We start from the raw sequence: 16,578 nt of genomic DNA, 5'->3' as shown, positions 1-16,578 counted from the left end.
CTGCAGCGAAGGGTGTGGGTATTTCTCTGCTTTGCACTGTGCAACTTCATCTGGACACAGATGTCAGGTAGAAGGTGGATCGACAGAGGTGGCTAGAGAGAGGCCTCATCACAGGCCAGTTGTTTCCAATAATTGATGTGTGGCCAAGAGGAGAAATGGATTCCTTTTGAGTGTATTGTCTGCTTGAATTCTTGACTCACTTTGAGCCAAATCATTTAGGAAATAGTCTTTTTCTTTTGGATTTTAAAGAGCTTTTTCCATAAAGAGAATTTAGCCCTTTGCCAAATATCAAATATCTTCCAAATAACTTAGTCTGTGTTTCCATTTATCTCTTGACTCTGTGTATATGTGTGTGTGTGTGCAACAAAATGTGTGGCCAAATCAATCAGTCTTTACCATTTTAGTGTCTATGTTTTATACGTGCTTAAAAGGGCTTCTCAAATAGAGCACACAACTTTGTTTCAAACATCTGAGCGCTTAGCCAGGTGACTCAGATTTTATGGGCCCAAGGATCTGACTTCCTGTTTGGAGTTTTATCTTATACATCTCAGGTATGATCTTCTTTATGCTGATCTATATTTTGTTCTGGAAACAGAAATATTGATTCCCAAGTTTCTGAGTTCTTGGGAGCTCCCTCATTGTCACTGTAAGCTCTAACTGCCAAGTGGAATGGAGGGTGCTCTTCAGTGGAGCCTGGCTTGGGGCCTGAGAATCATCACCAAGAGAGGGAACCCCAGTAAGGGGGAGGGAGGCAGAATTGGGAATTCAAAGTTAACGATGGGAGTAGATATGGCTAATGGGTCCATGGGGATCTGCTCATTTGTTCATCCCACGGAGGTAAGTTATGCAAGCACCATCATTGCCAAATGATGCTGTCTACCTGGTGTTTCTGTGGGCAGCTCCTGCCAGCCACAGGTACCACCTCCTCAAGGACTTCTTGGTCCCAGATTCCCTGAGCCTGGCAGTGTGGTGCCTCATCCTGCTTTTAGGACTGTGGAGTCACATAACAGAATCTGACAGAAACTGCCATGGAAGTGCTTTAATTTCTAAGGGGTTTAGTCCAAAGACCAGGAATTTAGAGACAAGAGGTATGAAACAGGTGAGATTTCTGCACCAGAGACAGACACTGGTGCCTTTTGCTGAGCCTGTGGGCCTCTGAGAGCTGAGGGACCTGTCAGAGGTGTCTCACACTTGGGCAGCATCAGAGGGGCTGGGCTTACCTCACAAAGGGGCCATGGATGTGACCACTTGGCTATGGAGAGCAGCCAGAGGGCAGAAGCACCGCTGAGCTCAGGCCTGACTGACACTGCGACCAGGGGCATGAACTGAGTGTGCTGGGGCCAGAGAGTGGCCCACAAAAGGAAGCCACTTGGAGCTCAAGTCCTCAGGAAGGAGAAAGATACGACCTGTGGGAGAGGATAGCCAACTCAAGCCTCAGCAAGCAGAACGTGGTGAAGAGCTTGGTTCTGAGGTGTGCCTGGGGAATAGCTGGTGGGGAAGGACTGTGATGCCTGGGTGGTCTTCAAGTGTGCCCTAGGGAATTCATTCAGACATCGTGGAGCAGCTTGAGCAAGTCCCATGTGTATCAAGTCAGTGCAAATCATCAGGTGAGAGGCTAGGAAGGGAAAGGAACCAAATTAACACACTTCAGGTATGGAGGCAAGCAAGGGAGATGGAAAGGCCATGTTGCCCAGACCTCTGCTGCCTCAGCCTCCTCACTGATGGGGTTATGAGGCCCACAGTGGGGGTTTTATCAAAGTTGTGCAGCAGGTCAGAAACATACCCTGGCCCTGAGGAGACACACAGGCAAGTCTGCCTGTCACAGCCGTACATCCTGAGGATTTGGTTGGTGGTTCCTGGAGTGAGGACACATGAGGCCAGGATGGCATCATTGTTGGGTGGTTAACGTAAGACCTCATAACTATTCTGTGCTTCATGTGTCTCATGTGTAGTTGGTGTCTGATGGACATCAGGTATCTTGTTTCTGCCATCACATTCCTTGTTCAACTTAGGTGAGATGTAGTTACCATTTGTCTGTGAGGAACACAACTTATGGATTCTGCCTTTGTCTTTGCTGGGGGAGGAAAACTTTATCCTTCAATATTCTTCTAATCAGACTAAGAATCAAATTGACATTCAATAGATTAACAGGAGAAAAATAAAATTTAATTTCATACATGTAGGGAATCCAGACAGACATGGAAATTCCAAAGACAGATAGGTAAACTGAGGTATGTATGTCATTCTGAATTAAGGAAAAAGGATACAGGGTCTGGAACTTCAAAGGGAAGGAATGTAATCTTCAGAAAGAATTAAAAAAATAGATGTTTTGTAAACAAATCTTTGTTGAGCTCACAGAAACAATGGGACACAGAGAGGACTTTGATCCAACAGGCCTTGCTAGGTTCCTTCCTGTCTACCATATTTTGTTCACAGTATAATATAGTTGTCTGTGGTGGTAGCTATCTCCCTGGAGCAGGCCCTCTTTCTAAATTCTTTTTGGGAAGTTGAAGGAGGGGAGGAGGTTAAGAACTTTTCCTGAATCTACTAGATTTTTTTGTTTTTTATTTTTTATATTTATTTTTTAAAGTTTATTTATTTAGGGGTGCCTGGGTGGCTCAGTGGATTAAGTGTCAGACTTCAGCTCAGGTCATGATCTCATGGTTTGTATGTTTGAACCCCTCATTGAGCTTTGTGCTGAAAGCTCAGAGCTGGAGCCTGCTTTGGATTCTGTGTCTCCCTCTTGCTTCACCCCTCTAGTGCTCTGGCTCTCTCTCAAAAATGAATAAACATTAATAAAATTTTTAAAAACTAAAGTTTATTTATTTATTTTGAGAGAGAGAGCTCAAGCAGTGGAATGGCAGAGAGAAAGGTGGGGAGCAGGGCGAGAATCTGAAGCAGGCTCCATACTATCAGCATGGAGCCCAATATGGGGCTTGATCATGAACCATGCTATCATGACTGGAGCCAAAATCAAGATTTGAGCTACCTGGAAGCCCTGTTTTGTATTTTTTATTAAGTCAAAATAATCTTTATGCTAAAGTGGCTCATCTTTAGGTGTCCTGACCTTGGCCTCTACATCTCTCAAGATATTTGTTTATTCATTACCTATATATAACACATTAAATATTGTTCCTCTGTCTCACAAACTACATCCTGATTCACCTTCTGTAGTAGAATGGAATGTCCTCAGAAGCAAATGCACATTACAAGCTGTGATCTACACATACTCATCTGTTAGGTTGAGGTAGATCTGAAAGTATGTGTCAGGCAGGCAAAAGCTCTGACACTCAGTCAAGTCACCTGAGGCATTTACTTGAGCTCTTTAAGCGTCCCACTTTCCTCTTGTGTAAAAGGGTCTGCTCATTATGTGGCCCCAAAAAGGATGATTAAATAAGAGAAACATGTGACATTCTTATCATGAGGGCTGGCACAACTCAATAACACTCCATAAATAGATCTCAATGTGATTGTTAGTGAGCCTAACTGGAAACAGGGGAGATTCAGGGGCACTTTTGAGGCCAGACAAAGGTTCTGGCTGAGGATTTTCATACATGATCCTGGAGAGGAAACAATAAGATGAGTTTTGAGACCCATGTTCTCCCTGTGGCAATGTGTCTGTTGCAGGTCCTTAAGCCATTCTGTGCACAGAGACAGGCAGGCACCTACAGTGGATATGTTGGGACCTCACAGATAAGGAGGCAGGGATCTCCTGGTAGGGAAGGGAAAGATTGTGAGTACATTGAGGCATGCATCCTTCCAGAAAGAAACAGCCAAAATGGGAATTGTGACTGCCAATTTCTCACTCATCTTCTCTTTGGGAAAGGAGAGAGAGAAGCCCATAGGACACAGAGATAACAGAAGTTCTCCCTCTTTCACTCCTAGCAGTGCCAGAAAGACCTGAGGGTGCAGTAGCAGCAGGGCCAGCCCAGCTCACATCCTGCTCCAACCTTGGAAGGACAGAAGGAACAAGGCCTGTGCCCCCTTGTCTGAGGTGCCATGGCCAGACTCTGCCTGAGCCTGCTGCTCCTGGTGGCCACTGTGGCCTTTGTGTCCAGAGGTGTCCATCCCTGGGGCAGGTCAAAGGTGGTGAGGAAATTCCAAGACATCCCTGAAACCTATGTCTATGTGCAACAAGCTCTGTGGTTCGCTATGAAAGAATTTAATAAGAGCAGCAAAGACAAGTACAGTTACAATGTGGTGAAGGTCCTGAAATCCCAGGAGCAGGTCAGTGAGCATTTTCTCCTTGCTCTTTCTCTCCAAGATGCAGTTGTGGGGGGTCCCATTATCCATGGAGGGTCACAGAGACAAGGGAGTAGAAAGCAGCTGAGAAATGTCTGTAGTCATATACATATTAATTTTGTTTTAGGGGTTTTTGGAGGAAAATTAATTAGTCTTCATCATTTATTATTCTGGGATGAAACATAAAATATCCATTAACATAATTGAAAATTGATTATAGTGGTATCAGAAAGCATAGGTGAGAACCGAAGAAGGGTTCTTGAAGGGTCCCATTTGGAACAATTTGGGCTGATAACATCAAAATGAGTAATTACAGGTATGGATTATAACAGTGAAAAAGCAAAGAAAGTGCACTCCCAGGTTTTAGGGGGGAGAAAAGGACCCAGGAGGACTCAGGACAGAGAAGGGAAGGCTTTTCTTTTACAGAAAAATACCTACCTGCAGATGTAAAAGTCTATGTAAGTAGGAAATCGTCATGGCCACAACTACTTTAGGCAAACATCATCAATGAATCCTACATCCACTTGGTAGGACTCCAGAAAAATTGCTGGGGTGATTCTTTCATTAATTATTAACAGGGAAAATATACGCCTACAATTAGGAAATCTGGTGAATGCCTCAATCACCCAATGTTCATCACCAACACTGGGACGAATTGACATCATGTGCCACTGATGTGATGTCATGGAAGGGACACAACCTCACCTGTCATGGTATTCTTGTCTAAAATCCATCCCCTGAGATGGAGAAATATCTATCATGTTACTTGAAGTCAAAAGAAAGCTGGAATAGCTATACTTATATCAGACAAACTGGACTTTAAAGTCAAGGCAGTAACAAGGGATGAAGAGGGCATTATAAAATAATTACAGGGTCTATCCATCAGAAAGAGCTAACAATTATAAATTTCTATGCACTGAATACGGAAGCACTCAAATACATTAAACAATTAGTCACAAACAGAAACAATCTTATGGACAAGAATGTGCTAATAGCAGGTGACTTTCATACTCCACTTACAGCAATGGATAGATAAACTAGACAGAAAATCACGAAAGAAACAATGGACAAAAACAGACACATAGACCAATGGAATAGAATAAAGAACTCAGACTGGACCCACATGGGTAGGGCCAATTTGACTTTGACAAAGCGGGAAAGAGTATCTAATGGAAAAAAGACAGCCTCTTTAACAGATCATGCTGGGAGAAGTGAACAGCAACATGCAGAAGAATGAAGCTAGAACACTTTCTCACACCATACACAAAAATAAACTCAAAATGGATAAAGGACCTGAATGTGAGACAGGAAACCATCAAAACCCTAGAGGAGAAAGCAGGAAACAACCGCCTTGACCTCAACCGCAGCAATTTATTACTTGACACATCCCCAAAGGCAAAGGAATCAAGAGCAAAATGAACTATTGGGACGTCATCAAGATAAAAAAAAAACCATCTGCATGACAAGGGAAACAATCAATAAAACTAATAGGCAACCGATGGAATGGGAAAAGATAGTTGCAAATGACATATCAGATAATGGGCTAGTATCCAAAATCTATAAGGAACTCACCAAACTCCACACCCAAAAAACAAACAATTCAGTGAAGAAATGGGCAGAAGACATAAACAGACACTTCTTCAAAGAGGACATCCAGATGGCCAACAGACACATGAAACGATGCTCAGCATCCCTCATCATCAGAGAAATGCAGATCAAAACCACACTGAGATACCACCTCACGTTGGTCAGAATGGCTAAAATGAACAAATTAGGAGACTCTAGATGCTGGCAAGGATGTGGAGAAACGGGCACCCTCCTCCACACTGGTGCGAATGTAAACTGGTGCAGCCCCTCCGGAAAACAGTGTAGAGGTCCCTCAAAAAATTGACAGTGGAACTCCCCTATGACCCAGCAATAGCACTGCTAGGAATTTATCCAAGGGGTACAGGAGTCCTGATGCAGAGGGGCACATGGACCCCAATGTTCATAGCAGAACTCTCAACAATAGCCAAAACATGGAAAGAGCCTAAGTGTCCATCAATGGATGAATGGATCAAGATATGGTTTATCTATATGATGGAATACTATATGGCAATGAGAAAGAATGAAATCTGGACATTTGTAGCAACGTGGATGGACCCTGAGGGTGTTATGCTGAGTGAAATAAGTCAGGCAGAGTAGGACAGATACTATATGTTTGCACGTATAGGAGGATTAGGAGGAACTTAAAGGAGGACCATGGGGAAAGAGAAGGGGAAAAATAGTTGGGGAGAGGGAGGGAGGAAAACCATGAGAGACTCTTGAATGCTGACAACAAACTGAGGGCTGATGAAGTTTGGGGAGAAGGGGAGGGGGGAGATGGGCATGGAGGAGGGCACTTGCTGGGATGAGCACTGGGTGTTATATGGAATCCAGCTTGACAATAAACTATTTTAAAAAATAAGAAAAATATTTCATTCTTGAAAGAAGGGAAGAAAAAATAAAATAAGATAAAAACAGAGAGGGAGGCAAACCATAAGAGACTCTGTATTCTATAGAGAACAAACTGAGGGTTGCTGGAAGGGATATGGGTGGGAGTATGGGCTAAACAGGTGATGGGGATTAAGGAGTGATGTTGTGATATGTGATAAACACTTGGGTGTTATATGTAAGTGATGAATCACTAAATTCTATTCCTGAAACCAATACTGTACTACTTGTTAACTAACTTGAATTTAAATAAAATCTTGGGAAAAAGAAGGTAATACGGAGGAACACTTAGACAAATCCATGTTATAGGACTTTTTGTAAGACCTCTTAAAAATGAAAGACCAGGAGAAAAAGCAGGAAAACTACTTGATTAAATGAGATGTAAGAAACAAGACAACTAAATGCAGTAAGTGGTCTTATATTATCTCTTGAATTAAAAAAAAAACATATACAAGATGTTATTGGAGTAGTTGGATGAATTGGAATACAGACTGTATCATAGAAGAGAGCATTGCACCAATATTGTCTCCTGAGAAAGATGATTGGACTGTGGTTTGGGGGAACCTCAGAGAATAATCAGTAGGTACACAGAAGGAAAGGGGTTCAGCCAGTCTGGCTGGAGTTTAAGGAAGGGAAGAGAGAGTGGCTGATGGGGGATGGGGGCTACCCTGCAACATCAAAGTGACGTGTAGTACAGGGATTGGTTTTTGCTCTTCCCTTTTCACTGGTTCTGTCTCCTCTTGCCCCTCTTCCTTCCAACTTTTGCTGTCCATCCCTCCAGGTCACCAGGAAACTTCTCAGGTTCCCAGTTTCTTAACAGGGTCAGGAAAGAAGGCTCACTTGGCAGCTTCATCCTTTATGAGGATGGGACATTTGGTCCCTTGTCTACCCTCCACCCACACACAGACCTTGGCTCTCCTCCTCACCACTGGGTGGCCGAAGTAAAGCCTCATAAACATCAATTGCCTCAGGGGTCTCATTTATATTTAGTGCCTGTCCTTAATGAAGTTCCCACCTTGTCCAAAACTATTCTACTCTCATGGACTTCTCTTTATCTAGGCTTTTTAGCTTCCACAAATAAATTATTCTGCTTTAAAGACAGGTATTTAATCAAATATACGCCAAGTTTTCATGTCCCTCAAATTATATATTATTTTGTACTGTGTGCTATTTTTGTTTTTTGCCATGAATGTACACTTTATTTCTCAGCTCACTATAAACTCTTGAATGCAGGTAAGAATTCAAAAGAATCAGGTTGAAAGAGTTAAAAAAGAGGCTAGAGTAGAGGTATTTGAAACTCCTTGGGACACCTGGTTAAGTGGTTAGGTGTCTGACTTCAGCTTAGGTCATGATCTCGCAGTTTGTGAGTCCGAGCCTCTCATCAGGCTCTGTGCTGAGAGCTTAGGGCCTGGAACCTGGTTCAGATTCTGTGTCTCCCTCTCTCTCTCTCCCCCTACCACACTTGCTCTCTCCCTCTCTCTCTCTCTCTCTCTCTCTTAAAAATAAATAAATGTTAAACAAAACAAAAGCAAAAAGAAAAGAGCTTGGTGATAATTCAGATTAAACTTAGTAACACACACAGTCTCTATATAAAGAAAAGAGCTATATTTTATTGGATGATTTAACTTAAATGTACAAAGATCTAAATCAGAAGTTGGCCAATTATAGCCTGCAACCAAGTCTGGCTTGCTGCTTATTTTGTATGCCCCATGAACTAAGAATGGTTATAAGAAATAAAAAAAGAGTATTTTGTGACATGAAAATTACATAACATTTAAATTTCTGTGTTTATAAATAAAGTTTTATTAGAACATTGCCATTTGCATTATTTGAGTGCAGTCTAAGGCAACTTTAGCACTGCAATGACAAGAACGTATGTTCTGAGCCTAAAATATTTACTCTCCAGTCCTTAAAGAAGAAGTTTGCAGCCACCTACTCTAGTTCATAGTTGACTGAGGCTCTGCTGTAGATTTTGTGCAAGGTGAATGATGGTAAAAATGAGCACCATGGGTCCAATTATATGCTAATTTGTTTCAAGAAATATAGTGCAGTAATGTAAATGTATTTTCTCTTATGATTTTCTTAATAAAATTTTCTTTACCCTAGCTTACTTTATTGCAAGAATACAGTATATAATATATACAATACACAAAATATGTGTTAATTGACTATTTTATTGTTAGGTCTTCTATTAGTAGTTAAGTTCTTGAGGAGTCAAAAGTTCCACTTGGAGTTTTGACTGTGCTTGTAACCCCCACGTTGTTCAAGGGTCAACTCCAGTTGCTTTTCCTTTTCTTTCACCCTTTTGTTTTAACGTTATTTATTTTAAGAGAGAGAGAGGCAGGCAGAGAGGGATAAAGAGAATCCCAGGCAGGCTCTGCTCTGTCAGTGCCAAGCCTAATGTGGTGTTCCATCTTACTAACCATGAGATCATGACTTAAGACAAAATCAAACATCAGAAGCCTAACTACTCAGGAGCTCCAGGACCTGGTTGTTTTTCATATGCTCATTCAAATCTCACAACTCATTACATAGGAACTATTCTTCCACTTTAAGGAGGAAACAGGCACTGAGCATGTTAGTAATTTGCTCAGGGATGCACAACTTGTATGTAGAAAAGTCAAGATTTAAACCCAGGCTGGCTGCTGGGAATAAGCACATGTTACTGCCTAAGTGATACGAATGAGGTGTGAGTAGTGAGACACTGTGGCTGGAGGGTCAGAGGGCCTGTCTATTGCAGGGCTAACTCAGCAGTCAGGACCTTCATTCCCCTCCCTTTTCTGGACAATCAGGGGTCAAGATAGGGTTGGTGGTCAGTTGGTGACTACTGAGTATGATTAAGAGCAGTTTGTTTTTATGATAATTTTAACTTGGAAGTATTATTCAATATAAAGCAGTGGTTCTTAAGTGAGCATGGATTTTGCTTGGCAGGGAATTTTCGCCAATATCTGGAAGCATCTTTGGTCATCACAACCAGAGGGGGCTGCTGCTGACATCTGTTAGGCAGAGGCCAAGGATGCTGCTAAGCCCCCTGAAGCTCCTGGGCAGCCCCCACCACAAAGATCGATCCAGCCCTAAATGTACTGATGTTAAGAAATTTATTATTTCGCTCAGCATAACACCCTCAAATAAGTCAGGCAGAGAAGGACAAATATCATATGTTTGCACGTATAGGAGGATTAGGAGGAACTTGACGGAGGAACAAGGGGGAGAAGAAGGGCGGAAATGGTGGGGGAAAGGGAGAGAGGCAAACCATGAGAGACTCTTGAATGCTGACAAAAACTGAGGACTGATGGATGTGGGGGGGAGGGGGGATGGGCATAGAGGAGGACACTTATGGGGATGAGCACTGAGTGTTATGTGGAAACTAATTTGACAATAAACTATTTGTAAAAAAAAAAAAAAGAAAAAGAAATTTATTATCCCATCATAAAAACAAGTTCTAGAAGTAGGTTTGGAAGTTGCTGAGTTAAAAAAATGGAAGTGAAAACTCAATTTCTGACTCATCATTTCCTGAGGGCAGTTGGTTCAGTCCTTCCAGACACTTTATATACACATACATACATAACTGAAAAATTTTAAAGTATATGTGATATTCAAGAAACCATACTTAGAATTCTGCCCATCACAACCATTTTGTTTAATGTTCAGGCAACTTTTCTTGAATGTCCAAAATGTTTACTGTATTTTCTGAATTGTCTCTGATTCTTCTAGGGTCAGTTATTGTGTTTAACTTGGCCATTCTCTTTAATACTTTCTCTCCCTTAAGTCTTGTAAAATTTAACCTTGTTTTTATTTTTAAACAATGAAAGTCTCCATTTGCCATTGTGCATCTCATTTCCGCATGGTTCTCCCTGGAATACAAGGCTGGTGGGGGACTCTGCACAGGTGAGGAAGAGGATCTGAAATCAGGGACTTAGGAGAGTGTATCATGTGGAATTGCTAAAATTACTGGGGAGAGAAGCTAGAGAGAGAAACAATACCCTCCAAGTAAATTTCAGTTCTGGAATGTCTTGCCTTCTTCCCCCAATATCTATTGCCTAAGTATGAAGATTTTTAAAAAAAAATTTAATGTTTTAGTTATTTTTGAGAGAGAGAGGGAGACAGCGTGAGCAGGGGAGGATCAGAGAGAGAGGGAGACACAGAATCTGAAACAGGTTCCAGGCTCTGAGCTGTCAGCACAGAGCCCAACGCGGGGCTTGAACCCATGAACCATGAGATCATGACCTGAGCCGAAGTCAGACGCTTAACAACTGAGCCACCCAGGCACCCCAGGATGAAGATGTTTTAAACTCTGCTGTTAATTTACCCAGCTCCAATAAGCAAACCATTACGTTTCTGGAGAAAACATTCTTTGGGGAATAGTTCTCTTGCTTTATCTTAGGGACAGTTGTAACTAATTAATATTCAACATCATGATGAAAGACAGGAGAGGGATCAAGAGAAGAACCCCTCCCCCTCCAGTTACCCCAAAGTTTCTAGCAAGGAAACTGTAGGAGGGAGGGAAGTGGGGAGATATTCTTTGCTCTAAGCAGTCAATGACATGTTCATTTACCAGAGATGACAGTTGATATCATGTATTCATTTATTATCTCTAATTTTTAAATTGCTCCTTGACAGGTCACAGAGAGTTTGGACTACTTTCTTGAAGTCAAAATTGCCCGAACAATGTGCAAGAAAATTTCAGGAGAAAATGAGAACTGCTTATTACAACAGGATCCCCAAATGCAAAAGGTATATGCCTCAAGTGGGGGCAGGGATGGTCTCAGTAAGGTCTGTGTACCAGACTGAGAACATCAATAGGACCAATCCTGATTTGATTTTCTGGTTTCCTTTCTAAGCCACATTCTGATCATATTCAGGATCCAGGATGGCCAGGTTCTAGACATAAAGACTGTGACTATCATTTTTTGCTGATACCACCTTCCCCTGACCCCTGCCAGCACACATGTAGACACCTAGTGGCTTAAAGCAACACCTGTTCATTATTTCTCACTGTTCTGAAAGCTGGACTAGGTTCAACTGGACAGTTGTAACTTTCTCTTTCACTTTTTCAAATTTGATTTAGTGATCTTTTCATAGAAGATCTAATTTTTCTCTTTCATAATTGAAGCTGCATATACAAGTATATATATATCTGTATCTTCACAGAAGACACCTATTTAGTATATCCTTAAAGCTGGCATGAGACATGGCTAAGCAAAAATAATGGCAGATTAGTGGTTCCTTAAAATTGCCCAGATGTGCAAATAAAATACATCTTTATATTCCAATGAATACCAAATGCAAGTTGAAGGCTACATCTAGAAAGTTGGCTATTATTATAAATTATTAGAACTTGTTTCAATTAAGTAACATTTTAATTTTTTTACATTTTTAAAAGTTTATTTATTTTGAGAGAGAAGGAGAGAGAGAGAGAGACTGTGAACAGGACAGGGGCAGAGAGAGAATCCCAAGCAGGCTCCAAGCTGTCAGCACAGAGCCTGATACATGGCTTGAACTCATGAACCACAATATCATGATCTGAACCGAAGTCAGATGCTTAACTGACTGAGCCATCCAGGTTCCTCAGTTAAGTAACATTTTAAAATTTTTGGTAGGGGCGCCTGGGTGGCTTAGTCGGTTGAGCGTCCGACTTTTCGCTTAGGTCATGATCTCGCGGCTCGTGGGTCCGAGCCCCGCGTCGGGCTCTGTGCTGACTGCCAGCTCAGAGCCTGAAGCCTGTTTCAGAGTCTGTGACTCCCTCTCTCTCTGTCCCTCCCCTGCTCACGCTGTCTCTCTCTCTCCTCTAGAAATAAATAAAAAAATATTTTAAAAAAATTTTTGGTAGATACTGAGAATGATATATCAAGTACCCATGTGCTTGATTTTATAACTGTTGTCATTTTATTACATTAATTTTAAATGTTTATTTTAACAAGAAAATGTTAAACACCCTTTCCTCTCCTCCCCCCCCCCCAAAAAAACTACTTAACANGTGTAGAGTTTTGTGTGTATTTCAAAAATTACAGAAATTTTGGAACTTTATCTTGCTCTTTGTTTTCCCCCACTCAACAATATGTTTTGAGATTTATGTTAGCACAATCTGATATTATTTATGCCAAATGGTTTTTTTGGGTCATATAATGTATATAGTAATTGGCTAAAATTATTTTTAATAGTGCATATTAAGCTATCATATGACTGTATTACATTGTGTAAACATCTTACTACTATAGAAACTTATGGTTGTCTTAAATTTTCGCTTTTAACAACAATGGAGCAGTGACAGTTAAGACAGGTGCTGACTGAGCAGGTTTGGGACTTCCTCAGTGGGGGGCATTCATGAGTGGGGCTGCCATACTGCCACACATACGGCTTACACATTCATGGGCTACTACATGTGACTCACAACCTCAGTTTTACTCTCCAAAGTGTTTGAACCATCAGTGGTGTGTGTGGTTGTTCATGTTCCCTCAGCATTTGGGGTTGTCTTAAATGTTTTCATTCTGATGTATGTGAAAGGAGATCTCACCATTTCACATGGTCACTTCCTGATTTCTAGTAAGCTTGAGATGTTTGTTTTTTTTTATTTTTTTAATGTTTTATTTATTTCTAGGAGAGAGAGAGAGACAGCGTGAGCAGGGGAGGGTCAGAGAGAGAGGGAGTCACAGACTGAAACAGGCTCCAGGCTCTGAGCTGGCAGTCAGCACGGAGCCCGACGCGGGGCTCGAACCCACGAACCGTGAGATCATGACCTAAGCGAAAGTTGGACGCTTAACCGACTAAGCCACCCAGGCGCCCCAAGCTTGAGATGTTTTAATATCTCTAGTAATCATTCAGATTTGCTTTTTAATATCTTTTTCCCCCCTGGAGCAATCTGAGGGCTTCTATCAGGAACCACAGCCAACCCTCTGACTTCAACTCCTCATGTCTCCCACTTTCCTGCCTCTATCTCTCCTTGGCTAAACCCAACTGGAAGCCAGAGGGTACCCATTGATGTGGTCTATAGAGGCCACAGGGCAAGAGTGCCCATTGACACAGCTCTTGGAAGTCAGAGGGCAAGGGAACCCTTGGCACAGACAGTGGAGTTCATAGGGTAAGGGTGTCCATTGACACAGCCCATAGAAGCCACTCGGTTTTCAAGATATGCCAGGCAGAAACAGGAGTGCAGGCATGGAGAGATACATGGAGAAGAGCCAGTATGGGGGCAGGGGAGGAGACAGTAAGACCAGTAGGAGGCTGTGATGTTGGTTAAGATGGTAGAGGTGCTGGGTTCTGAATGTCTGTGAAAGGCTTGGTTGGAATTTCTGATGGATTGGCCATGGAGAGTGAGAGAAGAATCGAGGATGACTTCAAGTCTTGTGAGGTTTAGAGACAGTTTGTCTTCTTGGTTTCCTCTTATGATCTCATCCTCTATGTTGAGCATCTGCCATTCAGAAGACGTCATCACCTTGACTGAATCCACTTCTTAGCACGTGGAGAATCTTTTCTGTCTCTGTCCTTGCACAGAGTCTTTTCCCATTTCATAGAACTCATAAATTTGACCTTATTTGCTTCCTTCAATTATTTATTGGGATTTAGAAAGGAAGAAAAGGCAAACATCTGAGCTCTTTGGAATATAAATTTAAAACTTGATATGATTTAAAATAGTTATTGGCCTGATTCATTTCATGTAGAAAATTTGGAACCTTCAAAAGTATTAAATCACTTAAAATCAACTATAAATACCCTTATGTAAAGTTACCACTGTCAATATGTTGTTATTTATATTAGCTTTCCTATATTTTATATTTGTATTTTTGTGTAGTTGGAATCATACCGTCTACTGTATTATAATCTAGATTTTCACTTAACAATAAACTCTAAGAATTTCTAAAACTGTAAAATTATTTGAGAGTATCAGATAGTGAAACTGTGATTTCATTTAATGCTTGTCCACATTTTACTAAGCCAATCTCTGAGAATGTTAAGTTTTCCTAATTTTTGGCCATATGAATAGTACTTTAATGAATATCCTTTATTTCTATTTATACATATAGCTAGTTATTGTTTCCTTGTAGGTAAATTTCTGGGAAGTTGAATTATTCATTTAGTGTTTTATCACCTCTTAAAGATTTTTGATATACATTGTTTAAATGTCCTCAAGATTGATCTTGATAATTGGGTTTTCAATTTCTCTGTTTTCTGATTGTTTCCTTTCTACTTTGGCTGATCCTACCTCACCAAGGCATATAGGACTCTGTACTATTCTTGTTGGGCTGCATCTCCTAGAAAGAACTCACTGGGCTTTCCATGCAAAATGGAGTCTCAGTGGGCTGCAGGGAAGTCAGTGTGGCTGGATGAGGGCCAGAACTGGATATGAAGATTTCTGAGAATAACCAGTTTCTGGGATCCAGCTATCCATGACGGCTTCAGATCACATGGAGATGAATTGGCAGCGGTCCAGCCTGGTGAACTAGGCTGGCTCCTCTGCCAGAAGGTCTCAGGTCCAAAAGCTCCAGAGGCTGTGGAGGCATGGCTGGCTCAGGCTGCCGTTAGCCACCCTGAAGCCAAATCCCAGTACTTGGAAATAGAAACTTCTGTTTATTTGTTTTGTTTTTATTTTTCTTTCTTACAAGCTGATTATTCTTTTTGTCTTTTTTAGATGTTTTATTGCACCTTTATTGTTGCAACCAAACCTTGGAAATTTGAGTTCACTATGCTCAAGAAACAATGCAAAGAGGTCTAATTATCTTGTGTGCTGTATAGGGGCTGATACTGAGAACATGATGCCTTTTTACAGTGTCGATCAGCCTATTCTAATTGACTCTGTCATCTACTAGCAGGGCAATCTGCTACCAATAAACAGAAGGCTGTGTAAACCTGTTTCCAATATCTCATTTAACTCTGAGCACAAATTAATTTCCACTGACAGCTGTTTCTTGAGGGCTAACTGGAGGACAGTTGTTTCTGGAAAGCTAACTAAGCTCAACTGTTTTGAGCTGGTGGGTTATTTCAGCCAGGTTCTGAGAGACTCACTTCTTTTTTTTTTTTTTAATATGTTTTATTTATTTCTTCTTTTTTTTTTTTACAAATAGTTTATTGTCAAGTTAGTTTCCACATAACACTCAGTGCTCATCCCCACAAGTGTCCTCCTCCATGCCCATCCCCCCCTCCCCCCCACATCCATCAGTCCTCAGTTTTTGTCAGCATTCAAGAGTCTCTCATGGTTTGCCTCTCTCCCTTTCCCCCACCATTTCTGCCCTTCTTCTCCCCCTTGTTCCTCCGTCAAGTTCCTCCTAATCCTCCTATACGTGCAAACATATGATATTTGTTCTTCTCTGCCTGACTTATTTTGCTCACTTCTTTGAGGGTGTTCTTTTCATAGATTTCCACAAAAGTCTCCCTGCCTAGGACTGCAGGGAAGATACAGCCCAATGACTTAGAAACAGTTTCAGACAACCAATCCAGCTGGAAGATCGTTGGGTCATTTGTAGATTTGCAATGTAATTTTGGTTTTGAAGTGAAGCAGAAAAAAATTCAAGGGGACTGATGTTTCATGAATAATAGATTGTTTTGTGCATGTGTGTGTGCACAGTAGAATGTGTTAGTTATCTAATGCTGTGCAACTAATCACCCTGCCCCTAGTGGCTTAAAAAAATTATGTCTCTCATGGTGTCTGTGGGTCAGGGATCTGAGGGCGGCTTAGTGGGGTGTTTCCTCTGTCTCTTGAGTGAGTGTCTGAGTGTCTACACTCAGTCATTGACTACACTGCCCTCATATGAGGGTTAATTTGGCTCTGGAGAATCCACTTCCCAAATAGTTCACACTCATAACTGCGAGTTGATGTTGGCCATTGACAGGAGATTTTTGTTCCCCTTAATGTCAGCCTCTCCACAGGGC

General features: G+C 41.5%; 1 protein-coding gene across 4 annotated transcripts; it reads left to right on the top strand.

Annotated features, from left to right (window-relative positions):
- The first annotated feature begins 1,262 nt into the window (after positions 1 to 1,262).
- Positions 1,263 to 15,557, top strand: LOC144216210 (cystatin-13-like). 4 transcript variants are annotated; one of them, XM_077745486.1, is made up of 4 exons: positions 1,263 to 1,471; positions 3,889 to 4,227; positions 11,335 to 11,448; positions 15,341 to 15,557. In XM_077745486.1, exons 2-4 carry the CDS (start codon positions 4,000 to 4,002, stop codon positions 15,422 to 15,424), a joined length of 426 nt encoding a protein of 141 aa, XP_077601612.1. In that variant the 5' UTR covers positions 1,263 to 1,471; positions 3,889 to 3,999; the 3' UTR covers positions 15,425 to 15,557. The 4 variants fall into 4 exon arrangements, with proteins under 4 accessions (XP_077601612.1, XP_077601611.1, XP_077601614.1 ...); XM_077745485.1 differs by having other exon boundaries at positions 3,886 to 4,227; XM_077745488.1 differs by lacking the exon at positions 1,263 to 1,471 and adding an exon at positions 1,487 to 1,607.
- The last annotated feature ends 1,021 nt before the right edge of the window (positions 15,558 to 16,578 follow it).

This window comes from Crocuta crocuta, unplaced genomic scaffold, assembly GCF_008692635.1.
Source record: "Crocuta crocuta isolate KB4526 unplaced genomic scaffold, BGI_CrCroc_1.0 scaffold178, whole genome shotgun sequence".
NCBI classification, from domain to species: domain Eukaryota; kingdom Metazoa; phylum Chordata; class Mammalia; order Carnivora; family Hyaenidae; genus Crocuta; species Crocuta crocuta.
This window is presented reverse-complemented; position numbering and strand designations above follow the sequence as displayed.

Bases quoted from the DNA above. Each gene is read 5' to 3' on its own strand.
- LOC144216210 (XM_077745486.1), top strand. From the start codon at position 4,000: ATGGCCAGACTCTGCCTGAGCCTGCTGCTCCTGGTGGCCACTGTGGCC. The intron at 4,228-11,334 runs GTCAGTGAGCAT...GCTCCTTGACAG, and splicing joins TCCTGAAATCCCAGGAGCAG to GTCACAGAGAGTTTGGACTA. The intron at 11,449-15,340 runs GTATATGCCTCA...TGTCTTTTTTAG, and splicing joins AGGATCCCCAAATGCAAAAG to ATGTTTTATTGCACCTTTAT.